Genomic DNA, 18,107 nt, shown 5'->3' with positions numbered 1-18,107 from the left:
ATTATGTGCCAGGTCTTTCTCAGGCATGGCTTTATGGACTCCTTACACCTGTGTTGTGTTTAATAGATACGAGACATTTGCTGGACACTGACTCTGTGCCAGGCGCTGGGAGGGCACTTTATATCACCGAAGCATCCCGGCTCCCCTACAGGGTAGATAGTATTTATTCTTCCCGATTTACAGAGAGCGGCAAAAGAAACTGCCCAAGGTTGCAGACCCAGAAAGAGGCTAAGTGGAGATTCAAAGCCCTTGCTCTTCCCTGAGACCCCAGTGCCTTCCTCTTGCCTGAGGACCCAAAGTGTGCCCCTCCCACATTGACTTTGATCACGAAAACCTAAGCTCCTGAGGGCATGGCACTGTCTTGGCTGCCATAATGCGCCAGGGACTTCCAGCAGCGCCCGCTCAGAGTAGGTGCTCCAAACACACCTGGTGAATGAATGAATGTTGACGTGTCCATCAGCGTCTTCAGGCAGGAACCGTGTCCCCTGCATGCTCTGCAGAGGGGACCTAGCGTTTATCAGAGGGTTCCCTGTGCGACAGAGGGTCAGGTGCCCTAATCCTTGGAAGTAAGCAGCCACAGAGAGAAGAGCTTTGGGACAGATGAAAACAGCGCTCCCTCCCTCCCCACCTTCTTCCTCACCTCCCCCCTTCCATCCTCAACCTGGACCAACTGAGGTCCCCTGAAGGACACCTTGGGCCTGACCCTGTCTGTTCTGAATGTGTAGTGACTCGGCTCTCCTGAGGGAAAGGGAAATGTTATCAGATCATCTACCCAAAGCAGCTAATTTGTTTTTAGCTAAACTGGGGGGTATTTTTTTTTTTCCTGTTATGCACAACAGCTCACGGGGATCAACGTCAAGGCAAGAGACCTAAAAACAAAAACAACAACCGCAACAGTAGCAAGGTAGGAGCACCAACCCCCATCTGATCAAACTTGTGGCCCCTGAGGAACCAAACTGAACAAAATGGCTTCAGTCTGGATCAAATCTCATATGGTCCCAAACAGCATGTACTGCTGAAGTACTGAGTTAATGTTATTCCCAAATGCTTTGTGAGATCTCAAAAATAACAGCTGTTCACTCTAAACGGGCCAAACAATACAGAATCATTTCCAAAAAAAATTTAAAAACCACCATCAATAGTACAGACTATCATTAACAGATAATAGGCAAAACAGACATGCCCTGTTTTATATAAATGGGATCTTGCTCTAATACCATTTTATAACCTATTTCTTTCCTCTCAAAAATCTGCTGTGACCATCTTTCTATATCCACAGGTACAAATTAATACAATTTTTGGTGACCAACTGTTATCCTAGTCCAGCATAACAATTCTTTGTTATCCATATTTACAAACAATCCATATTTACTCTTTGGGTCTTTTTCTGTAAATATTTCAGGCTTGGTAGGCCCCAGAAGGTCTCTGAAGCACATTCTTCTATTTTTTGTTTTTGTCTTGCCACATCCATGGCATACAGATGGTTCTGGGCCAGGGAACGAACCTGCACCACAGCAGTGACAATGCTGGCTCCTTAACACACTCAGCCACCAGGGAACTCCTTGTTTCTGTTTTTTACAACCCTTTCAAAGTGTTAAAAAAACAGAGTCTCTGCTGTGGCAGAGGAGGTTACAGATCTGGCATTTGCCACAGCTGTGGCATAGGTCGCTGTTGCAGCTTAGCTTTGACCCCTGGCTCGGGAACTTCTACATGCCGAGGACATGGCTAAAAAAGAAAAAAAAAGTGTAGAGAACCATTTCTAGCTCAAGGATCATCCAAAAACAGAGTACAGGATGGAGCTCATCTCACTTATAGACATTAAAGCTCCTGAATAAAATTACTTTTTTTTTTTTTTTTTATGACCACACCTGTGGCACATGTGGGTTCCCAGGCTAGGGGTCGAATGGGAGCTGTAACTGCCAGCCTACACCACAGCCACAGCAACGCGGGATCCGAGCCACGTCTGTGACCTACACCATAGCTCACGGCAACGCCAGATCCTTAACCCATGGATCAAGGCCAGGGATGGAACCCACGTCCTCATGAATCCTAGTCAGATTCATTAACCACTGAGCCATCATGGGAACTCCATAAAGTTACTTAATAAATCCCCTATTAAAAGATATGTAGGGGGGTTCCCATCGTGGCGCAGTGGTTAACGAATCCGACTAGGAACCATGAGGTTGTGGGTTCGATCTCTGCCCTTGCTCAGTGGGTTGAGGATCTGGCGTTGCCGTGAGCTGTGGTGTAGGTTGCAGACACAGCTTGGATCCACATTGCTGTGGCTCTGGCGTAGGCTGGCAGCTACAGCTCCGATTCAACCCCTAGCCTGGGAAACTCCATATGCCGAGGGAGCGGCCCAAGAAATGGCAAAAAGACAAAAAAAAAAAAAAAAAAAAAAAAAAAAAAAAAAGATATGTAGGTCCTTTCTGCCTTTATGTTATTATAAATAATGGAGTGATAAACATCTTGGTGCACACAGCTATCTGATGGTCTCCCTGGGGAAACTTCCTAGAATCTCAGAGATAGAAGGAAACTTCACAGTGAGGGCATTCCCTCTGTGACACTCCAGACAGATGGCTATGCGGTTTCCACTTGACTATGTCCAGAGACGGGGAGCTCACCACCTGTGCGCAGAGTCCATCCCATTGCTGGGACAACTCACAGGGTAATAAGTTCTTTCATTTGAGTGGAAAACTGCCCCCTTCTTATCTGGCACCATTTTTCCTGCTTCCGCTCACAGAATCACAGAATCTAAACTTAACCTTTTCCCTTCCATATGCTGGGAAATAAAGATATCCACAGCACACGCCTCACCCAGCTGTGGTGAGACCTGAGTTATTACAAGTCAGTGCTCAGTAGGTATTAGAGGTTATGGCTGGTAGGTGAGCTGCCTTCTCACACTGGGTGGCCCTTCCTAGGAGCCCCCACCTCCGCTGGTCCTCATGCATTCATGAGTGTCATCATCTGAGGAGAGATGATGGGAGTTCTCTCGTTGGCTTAGTGGGTTAAAAAACTGGTGTGGTCACTGCTATGGTGCAGATTCGATCCCTGGCCTGGGAACTTGCACATGCCGTTACCACCCACCCCCTGCAAAAAAAAATGATATCTCCCTCTTAGGTTAAGGGAAGGCCCAAGATGATGCAGGTAAATCATATCACTGGCACTCAGGCCACGCCTTCTTCCATCACTCCAGGCAAGTAAATGAGGACAAATCCATTTCTTCATGGGACCCATAACCTCAAAATCATTAACATGGACACACTCCACAACAGAAAAGGTGGCCTCTATGGACAAGTTTCCAGGTTTCTACCCTGTGGCTGGCTGCATCCACCATACTCAGAGGTGCTTTTTTTTTTTTCCTTTTTCTTTTCTTTAAAAAAAAAATTTTTTTTTTCTTTTTAGGGCTGCACCCATGGCATACGGAAGTTTCCAGGCTAGGGGTTGAATCAGAGCTATAGCTGCTGGCCTACAGCAGTCACAGCAATGCCAGATCCTTAACCCACTGAGCGAGACCAGGGATCAAACCCACATTCTCATGGACACTATGTCAGGTTCTTAACCCAGTGAGCCACAATGGGAACACCTCTTTTTTTTTAATTTTTAATTTTTGTGGCTTTGTTTGTTTTTGGTTTAATTTCTTTTTTCCTTTTCCTTTCTTTTCAGATGTAGTTTTGTGTATTTCTTACCTCACTAACATGACTGCTGGTGGAACATCAGTTAAGCCTCACCCCATCACACATGTCCCCCCAGATTGGCCTCCCCAGCTCACAATTTTGCTCCTCTCCTTCTACTTCTAAACTGCTCCAGAAGTTCCCTGCTCCCTGCACCCTCAGCAGATACTGTCACCACCAAGGCTTTAATAACTGTAGTGGGTTGAATGGTGGCTCCTCCTCTAAAAGACAAATCTAGGTCCCAACCCCCAGCACCTGTGAATGTGGCCTTATTTGGGAAAAGGGTCTTTACATGTGTAATTAAGTTAAGAATCTTGAGACCATCTTGGATTATCTGGGTAGGACAGACAGTGTCCTTGGAAGAGACACACAGGAGAGAAAGATGCAGCCACAAGCCAGGGGCTGCCAGAGCCACCAGAAGCTGAAGAGAAGAGGAAGGATTCCCCTTAAGAGCCTTCAGAGGGAGTGCAGCCCTGAAGACACTTTCTGGACTTCTGCCCCCAGAACTGTGAAAGGATAAATTTCTGGGAGCTCCCATTGTGGCTCGGCAGGTTAAGAACCCAACTAGTATCCATGAGGATAAGAGTTCAATCCCTGGCGTCACTCAGTGGGTTAAGGATATAGCATTGCTGCAAGGTCGCAGATGCGGCTCAGATCTGGCATTGCTGCAGCTGTGGCATAGGTCAGCAGCTCCAATTTGACTCCATAGCCCTAGAACTTCCATATGCCTGAGGTGTGGCCATAAAAAGAAAAAAAAAGAGTAGGAGTTTCCGTTGTAGCTCAGAGGTAATGAACCCAACTAGTATGCATAACGACTTGGGTTTCATCCCTGGCCTCGCTCAGTGTGTTAAGGATCCAGTCTTGCCGTGAGTTTTGGTGTAGGTCATAGACGTGGCTTGGATCTGGCATTGCTGTGGCTGTGAGTTAGGCTGGCGGCTACAGCTCTGATTCAACCCCTGGCCTGGGAACTTCCCTATGCCTCAAGTGCAGCCCTAAAAAAAAGGAAAAAAAAATAAAAGAATAAATTTCTGTTGTCTTAGCCATCATGTTTGCATTAATATGTTACACCAGCTGTAGGAAACTGATATGGTAAAAGTGCAGCCAAGGAAAAGCATGGATTTTGGCATCAGACACTCCTAGAATCAAGGCCCAGCTCTGACTCTAACTAACTCTAAGATAGGACTTTGGGCAAGTTCTAACTTCTCTGAGCCTCAGTCTGCACCCCTGAGAACTGGGTATTACCATCCTACCTCTTGAGTGTGGTGAGTGTGGGATGATTTCACACCTATGATGGCCCTAGCACAATCCCTGGCACACTCCTGTCGCAGTGGTTTCTCTTCTTGTCCAGAGAGGGGAAATGGATCCAGGATGATCCCTGGTGAGCTGCCCTGGGGTCCTAGGCTCCCGATTCCTTTTCTGGCCATTGGTCACCTGCCACCATTGGGGTGGAACCCAAAGCCCTGCGCTAGAACTTCAGCACTAGAAGAGGCTCAGATCTGTTAACACTGAGTTCACACCTCCTCTCCCACTTTACAGATGGGGAAACTGAGGTGTGGAGAAGGAAAGATAATTGTGCAAGGTTACACAGAGTATCGGTTCCTCTGACATCTGGGAGCCCAAGATCTTTCTACTTCTCCAAGCTGCCCTCCCAGGAGCTAAGTCTCAGATGAGGGTTCAAGGTGGCTGAGGCCAAAGAGAAATAGAGGCTCCCATCCAAAGCTTCAGAATTCCTGGCAAGGACCTGAGCTCTTAGTAGACGCCTACATTCTATGTCCCCATGTCCAGCGATTCACTAATATTCAGTAGGTCCATGGATGGACCCATCCCCACCACTGTCATCATCTTTACCAACAACCACATCCAGCAGCTACACTGACTCAGTGCTCTCACAGCCCGATGTATTCTCTTGTGTTCTGCCGTGACATTTACAGAGATTATCTCATTTACTCACTCCGACAACCCTACAGAATTGCTGCTATGATCATTCTTGCACAGAAGAGGAAGCTGAGCCTTGGAGAACACAGGTTGAATAGTTTCTCCCAAAATTCATATCTACTTAGAACCTCAGAATTACTTGGCACTAGGGTCTCAGCATATGTAATCCATTAAGATGAGGTCATACTACTTTCCCCGCTGCCATGGAATCTTGCGGAGGGAGGCAGAGTTTTAGGTGCACTCAAGATTCGACTCTACCCATAACCCACCGCCATGGCCGAGGAAAGCATTGCTGCTAGAAGTGTAACGGACATTAATAAATACTTCTCTACAAGAGGTGCTGAAGACTGCCCTTCTCCATGATGGCCTAGCACATGGAATTCATGAAGCTGCCAAAGCCTTAGACAAGCACCAAACCCATCTTTGTGTGCTTGCATCCAACTATGATGAGCTAATGTCTGTTAGGCTGGTGGAAGCCCTTTGTGCTGGGCACCCAATCAACCTAATTAAGGTCAATGACAACCAGAAACTAGGGGAATGGGTAGGCCTCTGTAAAACTGACAGAGAGGGAAAACCCCACAAAGTGGTTGGTTGCAGCAGTGTGGTAGTTAAGTGACTATGGCAAAGAGTCTTAGGCCAAGGATGTCATCAAGGAGTACTTCAAATACAAGAAATGATCAAATTAAAAAACTGGCTCTTAACAACAACAAAAAAAAGATGTGGTCATACTAGACTAGGATTGACCCTAAATCCAATGTGACTGGTGTCCTTATAAGAGGAGACACGGAGGCACACACAGAGGGACATGGTCATGTGAAAACAGAGGCAAAAATTGGAGTGATACAAGGAGTTCCCGTGTGACTCAGTGGGTGAAGGATCTGGCGTTGTCACTGCAGCAGCTCAGGTGGCTGCTGTGGTGTGGGTTCAATCCCTGGTCCGGGAACTTCCACATGCTGTGGGTGTGGCCAAAAAAAATTGGGGTGATAGGGCTGCATCCAAAGGGATGCCAAGGAAGGTCGGCAATGGCCAGGCACTCGGCAAGGAGAGTCTTCCCAAGAGCCTTCAGGGGAGTATGGCCTTGCTGATTGCAGACTTTTTTTTAAAACTAGGTGTTTTTTTTTTTGTTTTTCTGCCATGTCCGCAGTATGCAGAAGTTCCCAGGCCAGGGACTGAACCCAAGCTCCAGCAGTGACAACAAGCCACAGCAGTGACAAGGCCAAATCCTTAATAGCTAGGCTACAGGGAACTCCTAATTTCAGACTTTTAGTCTCCTAAGCTATAAAGAATACATTTCTGGAGTTCCCATTGTGGCGCAGCGGAAATGAATCCAACTAGGAACCATGAGGTTGCGGGTTCAATCCCTGGCCTCATTCAGTGGGTTAAGGATCCGGCGTTGCTATGGCTGTGGCTGGCAGCTGCAGCTCCAATTTGACCCCTAGCCTGGGAACCTCCAGAAGCCTCTAGTGTAGCCCTAAAAAAGCAAAAGCAAAAAAAAAAAAAAAAAAAAGCAATACATTTCTGTTGTTTTAAGCCACTGATAACTTGTTGCAGCAGCCACAGGAAATTAATACAGAGGCGTTAACCATCTTGCCAGCCATGACCTAAAACACAGAAGCAACATCTGTTAAAACTCCTCCACTTCCCAGTTCTCCCAACAAAATAACTTTTTCCAGCAGGAAAATGAATGTTAGCACTGAAAGGAAAGACAGTTGATGAGAGTATTTAGTAAGCACTTACTATGTACCAGTTGCCCTGCTAAGGGCCACAAAAGTACATCCACTGTTCCACTGAATCTGTACAACCACCACAAGAAATGAGCATTATTCTCCCCATTTTACAGGTGAGGAACATTGAGGCTCAGAAGGTGAAGTAACTCACCCAAAATCCAGCTGAGAGTGGCAGGGCCTGGGTCTGTCAAATTCAATCCCTTTGTTTTACAAATGAGGCAACAGAGGCACAGCTAAAGCAGTGATTACAAAGGCTCTGGCCAAGATGGGGGATAAACATTAAACAAAGCGACTGCTGGCCAACCGGCCAACAGGGGTCCACCTGGGGCTCCCTCTATTTGCATACAAAGAGTGGTTGCTCTTCCAACTGGCAAAATAAGCCTGCCTGGGCAGCGAGTTCTGCAAGCTACAACCCTACCCACCATTGCACTGGAGCGGCAAGTGGCCAGAAATTAATTACCTCTCTCAGTTCTGGCAAAGCCTGAGGAAGGAGGGTTTATTATAACGAGGCCCAGTGAGTGTCGAAAGAGATGATTAAAGGCTGGAACATGGAAACACAGGGCCCTGGAGCTGCACACGAGCGGGCAGGCTGGCCAGTGCGCACTCAGCAATAAACAGGGCAGATGCCTTGTTCCGTTCAGTTCAAGAACCACAACATGCTCGTGGGAGGCAGGGAAGAAACACTCTTCTCCATCATCCTGGCTCTGCTACCAAAGTAAGGATGGCTGGACCAGGGGGTGGGGCAGCCAGACACAAGGGAAGCCTGGAGAGAGCAGATTTCCTTAAGTATGGCATGTCAGCCCAGGGGTGTCTGGAAACAGGACAGGTCCATCCAGCAAACACCTAGGGATGTGTCAGACCCTAGGCTGTGGCCCCAGCTACAAACAAAGGATGCTCACCTCACCCGACACGTCCTCATTCAGGGAGAGAGAGAATGAGTGATCAGAGGTTTGAAAAGTGGGTGGTCTCTGCTCTGATGGGGACAGTGTGGGAACACAGAGGAGGCATCAGAGAAGGCTCCTTGGAGAAAAGACTTAGTAAGCTGAAAAGCAAGGGCTCACTTTAGAGGGAACAGAGATCTGAGGTTCCTGCACATCTTCTTTCCCTCTTGTCTTGTCATTGGGGGGTTTTGATTATAGAGCCCAACTCCCCAGAGGGAATCCCATTAACGGAGTGCCGGGAGGAGTTCCTGTTGAGGATCAGTGGGTTAAGAACCTGAGTAGTATTCATGAGGATACAGGTTTGATCCCTGGCCTCACTCAATGGGTTAAGGATCAGGCATAGGTGGCAGATGTGGCTCAGATCTGGCATTGCTGTGGCTGTGATTGCTGTGGCTGTGGCGTAGGCTGGTGGCTGCGACTCCAATTCAACCCCTAGCCCTGCAACTTCCATGTGCCACAGGCGTGGCTGTTAAAAAAACAAACAAACAAAAAAGTGTCAGAGATTGACCTAGGAAACAAGACAGAAGATGAATGGGATGCTCCCTCCAGGAGCAACCAGTGCAGAAGGGAAGACAAACACAGGAACCAGGCACGACACTATAACCAGGAAATACCCATTTCGCGGCATGGATGTTTGTGCATCTTCCCTCTTCCCTATGACAGGCATGAGAGGAAAGTACTCGATTTGCATCATTGCACTTGATCCCCGCAACAAATGACTGTGGGGAAGCACTGTTGCTGCATTTGGCAGATGAGGGGACTCTGAGGCTCAGAGAGAAAGAGAAATTTGTCTAAGGTCATACAGCCTATAGGTTGTAGGACCAGGACTCAAGCCCAGGTCTGTCTGACCCTGTGATGATAATTAATTTTATATGTCAACGTGGTTGGGCTGTAGTCCCAGTTATATAATCAAACACCCACTGAAAACAACAAGGTCCTACTGTATAGCACAGGAACGATATTCAATATCGGTGTGATGAACCATAATGGAAAAGAATATAAAAAATAATACATACACATATATATACATGGATCACCTCACTATACAGCAGAAATTAACACAACACTGTAAAGCAACTATATTTCAACTTAAAAAAACCAAAAAAACAAAAAAAACTAAGGCATTCCTGTTATGCCTCAATGGGTTAAGAACCAGACTAGTATCCATGAGGACACGGGTTCGATCCCTGGCCTTGCTCAGTGAGTTAAGGATCCAGCACTGCTGTGAGCAGTGGTGTAGGTCACAGACATGGCTTGGATCTTGCATTGTTATGGTTGTGGAGTAGGCCGGCAGCTGCAGCTCCGCTTTGACCCCTAGCCTGGGAGCTTCCATATGCTGCACGTGCAACCCTGTTGCTGTGAAGGAATTTTGTAGATGTGGTTAACATCGACAATCAGTCGACTTGAAGTCCAAGTGGTAATGAAGGCCGGCCTTAAGAGCAAAACAGGTTTCCCAGAGGGAAAAGAAATTCTGCCTGTGGATTGAATTATCAGCTCTCACCCGAGAATTGCCAGCCTGCCAGCCTGCCAGTCTGCCAGCCTGCGCTGCAAATTTCAGGCTTGCCTAGCCAGATCCCACAGTGGCATCAGCTAATTCCTTGAAATATCTCTTAGTGGTCTGTCTTTCTGGTAGGGACCTGACTGATTCAGACCTGAAAACCATGCTCTAGGCTAAGGCTGATGTGAGAGAGCCACATGGTCTGCTCACCCAGAAAAGGACGATGACAACCACCACCATGTTGGGTTGTTTCGGAGGTCAAATGTGATGAGAGGCAGCAGGATAAAATGGAGAGAGGGCAGGCTCTGTGGTCACTTACTGACCTTGGCATCCTTGGGCAAAAGTCTCTTATCTCTGAGCCTCAGCTTCTTCATCTGTACAGCGGGCACATTCAATAGTTCCTGCTTCACAGAAGTGTTGTGAAGATTAAGTGAGATTTTGCATGTAAGGTCTCTTGTATGGAGCTTTGTAATAGGGCCAAAGAACATGCTCATTTTTGCCACAGCTGTAATTGGTGTTTTTTGTTTGTTTGTTTTTGCTTTTTAGAGCTATACCTGTGGCATATGAAGTTCCCAGGCTAGGGGCTGAATCGAAGGTGCAGCTGCCAGCCAACACCACAGCCACAGCCACACCAGACAGAAGGGGCATCTGCGACCTACACTGCAGCTCACGGCAAAGCAGGATCCTTAACCCACAGAGCGGGGCCAGGGATCGAACCGGCATCTTCACAGATACTAGTCGGGTTCTTAACTGGCTGAGCCACAACAGGAACTCCAGCAGATTCTTAATTATTTTGAGTCCTTACCATCGCCAAATAAACGTTCCAGCCCCACAATTTCATGTGAAAAGATACCACCCACAAGTCTATCCTTCTTAGTGGCCTTATATGGATGCTATGCACTTGGCCTAATCTGTCCCCCCATCCCCGGGCCACTCCTTGAGGACAATGGGCAAGGCAGGCCCCATGCAGAGCGCTTCACACACACTCTCCTTTGCCTCACACCCACTGGGGAAGTAGGCATCAATACATACCCATTTCGCTCACAGAAGGAGCCTGTGGTCCAGAGACAGAGTTGCTTGTTAAGAAGCAGAGTGAACAGGAACCAGGATCTATCTTCTTTTTTTTTCTTTTTCTTAAAGTATAGTTGATTTACAGTGTTGTGCCAATTTCTGCTGTCCAGCAAAGCGACTCTGTCATAAGTATATACACATTCTTTTTTTCTATATTATTTTCTATCATGGGCTAACCCAGGAGATTGGCTGTAGTTTCCTGTGCTGTACAGCAGGGCCTTGTTTATTCATTCTAAACAGAACCAGGATCTAAAGCCACATGTTCTGAAAGGCCCAGGCTTCCCACCGCTAGGCCTTTGGCCACATGGGTACTAGACCTCCTTCTGCCTGATACACTCCAGAGTTTCGCTTTTGTTTTATTTATTAACAATTCAGTATTTTCATAACTGTGAATCAATCCTCCCTGCTCCACAGTCTCTCCCAATCCCTGGCTGTTCAGAAAATCTTTGTTCCACAGTTGGACTCAGGGGGTATCATGAGTTGGATCTTCTTCAGGGGCATTCCTTCATGGACACTCTGCCCAAGTGGGCTCTGGGAATTGAGGGGCCTCGGTCCAAAGGCTGACTCTGCCCTTTCCCAGCTGTGGCCCTTGAGCCTCAGCAGCCTCATCTGTCAAATGGAAGGAAACATGGTACCAGCCTCAAAGAGCTGGAAGAACTAAATGAGATGGTATCTGTGAGGCGCTCAGCACGGACTGCCCACGTTGTCAGCCCTCAGGAAAGGTCAGCGGTGCTATTTTTGGTGTTAAATCCTGACCAGTCAATCTGCCATGCTTTGCTGTTGACCCCTCCCTTATCTGCGATGACCAGGCCAGAGCCAGAGCCCGGGAGGGAAGCGTCTTGTGGCCACCTGCCCCTCCCAGCAGGACAGTCCTCTGAGCACGTGTGGGCTCCACTCTCTCCTCACCGGGAGGAATGGAAAATCACTAGATGTGGGGCCTTTCCTAGCACTTCAGGAAGATGAGTTTTTGTAACCAAGGGAAACAGATAATCTCCATCTGGCCTGCAGGGGCATTTGGTCTGGCCGGGAGAAGCAGTTTCTTTCCCTTGGCTTAATCCCTGCCTCTGTTCCCAAGTCCTAGGCAACCAGCCAAACGACATCATTATCACCAACAACTTCCTGTTATGGGCCAGGCGTGTGCTAAGGCCATACATCATCTCCCTTAACCTTTGCCTTCACTGTTGCCTCTGCCTAAAGCACTTCCTACCAGCAACAGACCTCTGCTCAATCGTCTCCTCCTCAACCTCCCCATCTACGTCTGCAGCCCCACCGCTCTCTCTCTCGTTTTAATTGACTTCATGGCCTACAGCACTGTCCTTATATCCATTTCTTTATTGTCTATCTTTTCCCCACTAGAATATCAGCTCCATGAGGACAGGGACTGTGGCTTGATCATGCTGCACACCTGGCACCTAGAACTGTGCCTGGTACTTAGGAGGGGCTGCTGAATGTATGTTTGCCTGCTGTGTAGGTGTTTTTCTAGCACCCCCATTTCATGGATGAGAAAACAGGCTTGGGGAGGTAAGCCCAAGGGAGGAAGGCCAGCAAGAAGCCGACATAGCTTTGAACTCCAATCTTTGAAGGATATGGCTGCCTCACCAACTGCTGGCCTTGCCCCAGGGAACTCGGGTTCTTGGGGCCTGTTAAGTGTTGTCAGTGGCCCCCAGGATGGACTGCCCTGTGTAGGAACCCACTTCTCATGCTTCCAGCCACCCTTTGGGTCTCCAAGAAGGGGCAGAGGGTCAGGAAAGGCAAGTTCCAGTCTTGGCCATTGACTCCAAGACAGAGAACCTCTCCAAGCCTCAGTTTCCTCATTTATAGATCAGAAGGGCTGGACTTAACAAACAAGATGGCAGAGGACAGGGCAGTGGTTAAAAGTGCAGACTCTGTGACCAGAATGACCTGATTTCATTCTGACTCGGGCTTTGAGCATGTTATACCCAACACTCTCTGAACCTCGAGGTTCCTCATCTAGAAAATGGGCACAACAACACTCACCTCACACGGTTCTGTGCGGATTAAACAGCACACTATATATACATCTCTAAGCAGAGCGCCTGGCACTAAATAACTGTACCATAAAGAAAGTCATCATCATGATTCAAAATCCTATGCCTTGGGAGTTCCCTGATGGTCTAGTGGTTAAGGATATGGCATTGTCATTGCTGTGGCTCAGGTCACTGCTGCAGCACAGGTTTAATCCCTGGCCTGGGAACCTCCACATGACGCAGGTGCAGAAAAATAAATAAATAAATAAATTCTGGCGTTTCCCACTATGGCACATTGGGTTAATGATCCGGCCTGTCTCTCTGGAGGCACCGGTTCAATCCCTGGCCCGGTGGAGTGGGTTAAGGTATTGCTGCAGCTGTGGCATAGATCACAGCTCTGGATCAGAGTCAGTCCCTGGCCAGGCAACTTCCATATGCTGTGGGTGTGGCTGGAGAAAAAAAAAATCTGTGCCTTAGTGAAAAGATTACTTCTACAAGAGAGGGCAGCAAGGCCATTTCCATCTCTCCCTGTGTTGTGTTCACTGAATGGGACTTTTTTTTTTTTTTTTTTTTGTCTTTTTTGTCTTTTTTGTTGTTGTTGTTGTTGTTGTTGTTGCTATTTCTTGGGCCGCTCCTACGGCATATGGAGGTTCCCAGGCTAGGGGTTGAATCGGAGCTGTAGCCACCGGCCTACGCCAGAGCCACAGCAACGCGGGATCCGAGCCGCGTCTGCAACCTACACCACAGCTCATGGCAACGCCGGATCGTTAACCCACTGAGCAAGGGCAGGGATCGAACCTGCAACCTCATGGTTCCTAGTTGGATTCGTTAACCACTGCGCCACGACGGGAACTCTGAATGGGACTTTTTGACCTCACAGGAGTCTGAAGTTTGAGTTCCTTCCACTTATCAAGAAAGACTCGGAAAGCTGCAGAAGAAAGATTCTTTCTGCACTCACCCCGGCCCCAGACAAAGCTGCTGATTTCTGCAGCTGCACTGGGAGCTATAAATCAACACAACACACCCCAGATACCCCACCCCACTCCACACCCCCCAGCTGGTAATGGGGCCGCCGCCGCAGCCTGCATGATGGTAAATTGCTAATTTAAGCCAGGCTTTCTGCTCTACCCCGCGATTATCCCTCTTCCTGTGCGTGTTATGATGCTCTGGGTAGCCAATTAGATTTAAAGGTCCCAGGACTCTGAGGTTAATGAAATCATGCTTTGCCCTTGCACAGCCCCCTTCCTCTCAAAGTTCAAGCATCATCTGCCAGGAAGGGGAGAAGGGAAATCTGAGATCACAGAATCTGAGAAGCATTCGTCCCGAGTCTCAGCTGTGGGGAGAAGAGCCTGAAATTATGCTTGGTCTATCTTTCTCCACCGAAATCTCCAGTGCCAAACCTCCACATAGTGGTTTGCCAGTGTGCTCTTGCATGCCTTCAGTGACAGGAAACTCCCTGTATTACACAGCGGCCCATACCTTCTTTTTTCTTTTTTGGCCACCATGTTGCATATGGAGTTCCCCAGCCAGGGATCAGATCTGAGCCGTAATTGCGACCTAAGCCAAAGCTGCAGCAATGGGGGATCCTTAACCCACTATGCCGGGCTGGGGATCAAACCTGCATCCCAGTGCTCACAAGACACCACCAATCCCATTGTGCCACAGTGGGAATTCTGTTCATACCTTCCTGAACAATTCTGCTATAAAATCCTTTATAAAAATAACATAAGATGTATACAAACATGTGTTCAAGAATATTCATAGACACTATTTAGAATGCCATAATATGTGAAACAACATTAAGTCCCCCCTAGAGAATACATTCACACAATCAGCCACCAAAAATCATGTCTTCAGGAGTTCCCTGAATCTTGCGCTAGTGGGTTAAGAATCTGGGGTTGTCACTGCAGTGGGTTGGGTCACTGCTGTGGTGCAGGTTCAATTCCTGGCCCCGGGAACTTCTTCATGCCACAGGTACAGGCCAAAGAAAAACATCCTGTCTTCAAGGAATATTTGATAAATGAGAATACACTCATGACACAATGGTATGTGAAAAGACAGCTTAAAAAGTATTTTATATGATGTGATCATTATTTCAATATAGTATGACCCTAATGTCATTAAAACAAGCACACACACACATGCACACACATATGCAGAGCAAGGGACACAGAAAGAGATGGGAAGGAAATACACCAAAATGACAAAGCTTTTCTCTTCATGGTAGGATTATGGGTAATGTCTGTCTCTGCTTAATCTACTCGTATTTTCTGAAATAACTACAGTGTTACTTGTAGTGATTTATGTTACCATGTTTATTACAAAAGAAAATGTCTAGTACTGAGCTGATAAAGTTTCCCTGCAGCATCCACCCAATAATTCTAGCTCCCCGATAAATATTTAACAAACGAATGAGAAGCAGGTCTCACTCTTCTTCTAAATAGACATAATAATAGAAAATGTTTATAGGATACTTACCAAGTTCCCTGCTCTGTGCTGAAGTCCTGCACGTCAAGCCTCATGAACTTCTCATAACCACTCTATGAGGGTCCACTGCTACTCCCATTTCACAGATGAGAAAACTGAGGCTCAGAGATGTTATATGTGTATCGCCCAAGCTCCTCTCTTAGTAAATATGATCCCAGGCCAGTCTGGTGCCGATGTCCAGGCTCTCCGCTATTACTCCATGCAGAAGCCTCAGAGGTTTGCAGACAGCAGCCTGCCCTGCTCTCCAGCGCTGGTGCTCCCTTCTTCAACTAGACAGCCCCAGCTCTCACCTCCATTTCCCATGTGTCTCATGGACTGGACTGGCAGAGTGGACAAGGAGGGGTTTTGGAGCTGGAAAGACCTGGGTTTGCCCCTCTCTGGTGGGGAGAGGCACCTGCCCGCTCTGAGCCTCGCCGTCCTCATCTACAACCCCCTTGCAGGGCCATCATGCAGCTTGGAGAAGCTTCTGGCATGTGGCAGGAGCTCAGGAGAGGCTCTCCAGCGCCCTCTGTGACTGCTCTGGCTTCTCCCCAGTGTGCCTGTGAGTCACATATGCTCCCCAGGGAGTGAACCGGAGACCTAGTAAGCGGAGGCCCTGGGGCAGGGCCAGGAGGCACTGCAGAAACTCCAGCCAGGGCTGCTGCCTGCCCTCCCTGCTCAGCCTCACCAGCTCCTCCGGCCCAGCCTCCTGCCTTCTTGTAGGAAAGTCTCACGACACTCCATCTTAGAAAGGGACAACCAGGGCCAGGGTTTCTGGGACCTGTCCACGGTCACCCAGCCCTCTTCCATCGCCCTGAGCTGACCCCATTCAATCCACCCCACACCCACCCACACCAAATTCCTCCTCTGGAACTCCATTCTGCACCAATGGCTCCAAAGTCCTCTTCCCCATAGCCTGGGACCCAAAATCCCCTCATCTACAGCATGGCTGCCTCACCTCGCCGTGGGCCCCAAGAACCTGTTCAGTCTCATAACTGGAGCCTCAGCACATCCCCTGGCCCCTGGCCTCTAACACTGTCATGTTCTCTGTCCTCCCTTCCCTCTCCCCTACCCATCGGAAAGACTCCCTCCCAAATCCCTGGGGACGGTCCATGCAGTTCCTCTAACATTTGCACCTCCCCAGGAATTCTGGAAAGCAGAACCAGAGTTCATCACTGGCCCCAGGGCTTGGCTGCAGCTTAGCACACAGCAGGTGCTCCCAATACCTGTGGTGGGGAGGACACCTGGCAGCCTCTCCAGCCTCACAGCCAGCCCAGCCCCTGGTACTCTCAGTTCAGCCATGGTGAACCTCCCTGCCCTCAGCTCTGCCAACCGATCATCCGCTAAAGCCTTCTTTGCTCATGCTGTTCCCTCTGCCTAGAATGCTCCGCCCTCACCTCTCCATGGAGCTGACTACTGCTCCCGCTTCACGACTCAGCCAGACACCACCTGCTCAGGCTGAGTCAAGCCCCCCCACCCCAGGACTCCCATAGCTCCTGGAAGCTGCAAGTGTCCCTGCAGCTGTAACTAACTAGGGGGTTCTGGGAGCAGGTCATAAGCCAGAGGCCACACTGAGGCTTAAGCTGAGAGTCCGGGCAGTGGGAGCTGAGGCTGAGCTGAGGCTGAACAGGCCTAGCTGGGTCAGCATCATAAATGCTAGTTGAAATGAGTCAATGTGCAGACAATGAGGGAAGCAGGAAGGGACCCAAGGTGGAAACAGAGACAATCAGGCCTCAAGGCCACCGGCTCTGCCTGCCGACAGCAGCTGCAGGGGGCCTGCTAATCTCAATACCTGGCATATACTGAGGACCTACTGTGTGATCTTTACACACGTGATCTCACTTAATCTTTCCAATAACCCGTCCTGATGACTCCAATTTCGCAAATGCAGAAAAAGAGGCTCAGGGAAGTTGAGCTGCTTGCGCAGAGCCACAGAGCATCTAGGACATGTTTGAGCTGGGCTAGAGATCCCCATGACCTATCGCTCCCCCACCCCCACTGGGACCTTTACCACTGTGTCACCTCACTGGGCTCTCCCCTGGCCTAGGGGCCCTGGGTCCACAGACCCCAACCTGGGCTAAAGAGCAGAGGGAGACAAGAGGGCAAGGGGCTCGTGCCAGATCTCCACAAGCAAGCCGGGGACTTGGAGCTCCCCGGCTGAGCACTTGTCCCAGGAACCCCTGGCACCTCGATAGGAGACAGAGGGGACAACCAGACTCTTTCATTCATCTCTCGTGACCCTGACCTCTGCCAGGCTGCCCAGCCCAACCTCCCCTCGCTGCTCCTGCTGCAGTCAGCTGGGATGGGAGGGTAAACACGATGCTTTACCAACAGCATCTTCCTTTAGGACAAAGGTGCCTCTGAGGCAGGGGCTATGATCCACATTTTATAAATGAAGAAACTGAGGTGCAGAGTGGCCAGCCAACCGGCTAAAGATCTTGGCAGGTGGCAGAGCTGGCACTTGATACAGGAGTCAGGTGGCAGAGCTGGCACTTGATACAGGAGTCAGAAGAGATACCAGCTGAGGAAGAGCTCAAGGGGCAGAGAAGTGCATAGCCTGAAAGAGAATCATGAAAAGGCAGGCTGGGCTGCTAGGAGGCAGGGAGGCCCCAGGGGGTGGTGGCTGGTAAGAGACACGGCAGGGTGCAAACCTGCTGAAACCAGGGTCAAGGAGAGGTGGAGGCAGGTGACAGGGCAGGTTGTCAAGAGACCGGATGGAGAAGCATCAACTCCATCCTACCTGGATTTAGGGCCAGCCTGAGATTGGGAGATTGGGCCGCAGAGAGAAGATGGGCTCACACACCTGA

At 48.9% G+C, this 18,107-nt stretch overlaps 1 protein-coding gene and 1 pseudogene across 4 annotated transcripts in view; one reads left to right on the top strand and one right to left on the bottom strand.

The window, feature by feature from the left end:
- OPRD1 (opioid receptor delta 1) overlaps positions 1-18,107 on the bottom strand; it is a 68,022-nt gene that overhangs the window by 22,426 nt on the left and 27,489 nt on the right. Inside the window, exon 1 of one of the 4 annotated variants that reach the window (XM_084958636.1) lies at positions 15,313-15,833. Within the exon in view, the coding sequence (XP_084814762.1) occupies positions 15,313-15,356 (44 nt within the window). The 5' untranslated portion in view covers positions 15,357-15,833. 4 annotated transcript variants of the gene reach the window in all.
- On the top strand, positions 5,883-6,286 carry LOC146402637 (small ribosomal subunit protein eS12 pseudogene; annotated as a pseudogene).

The sequence above is a fragment of the Sus scrofa genome, chromosome 6, assembly GCF_054392235.1.
Source record: "Sus scrofa isolate SSC_HxYL_T2T_F1_AM1 chromosome 6, Sscrofa_HxYL_maternal_Yorkshire_Landrace_v2.0, whole genome shotgun sequence".
NCBI classification, from domain to species: domain Eukaryota; kingdom Metazoa; phylum Chordata; class Mammalia; order Artiodactyla; family Suidae; genus Sus; species Sus scrofa.
This window is presented reverse-complemented; position numbering and strand designations above follow the sequence as displayed.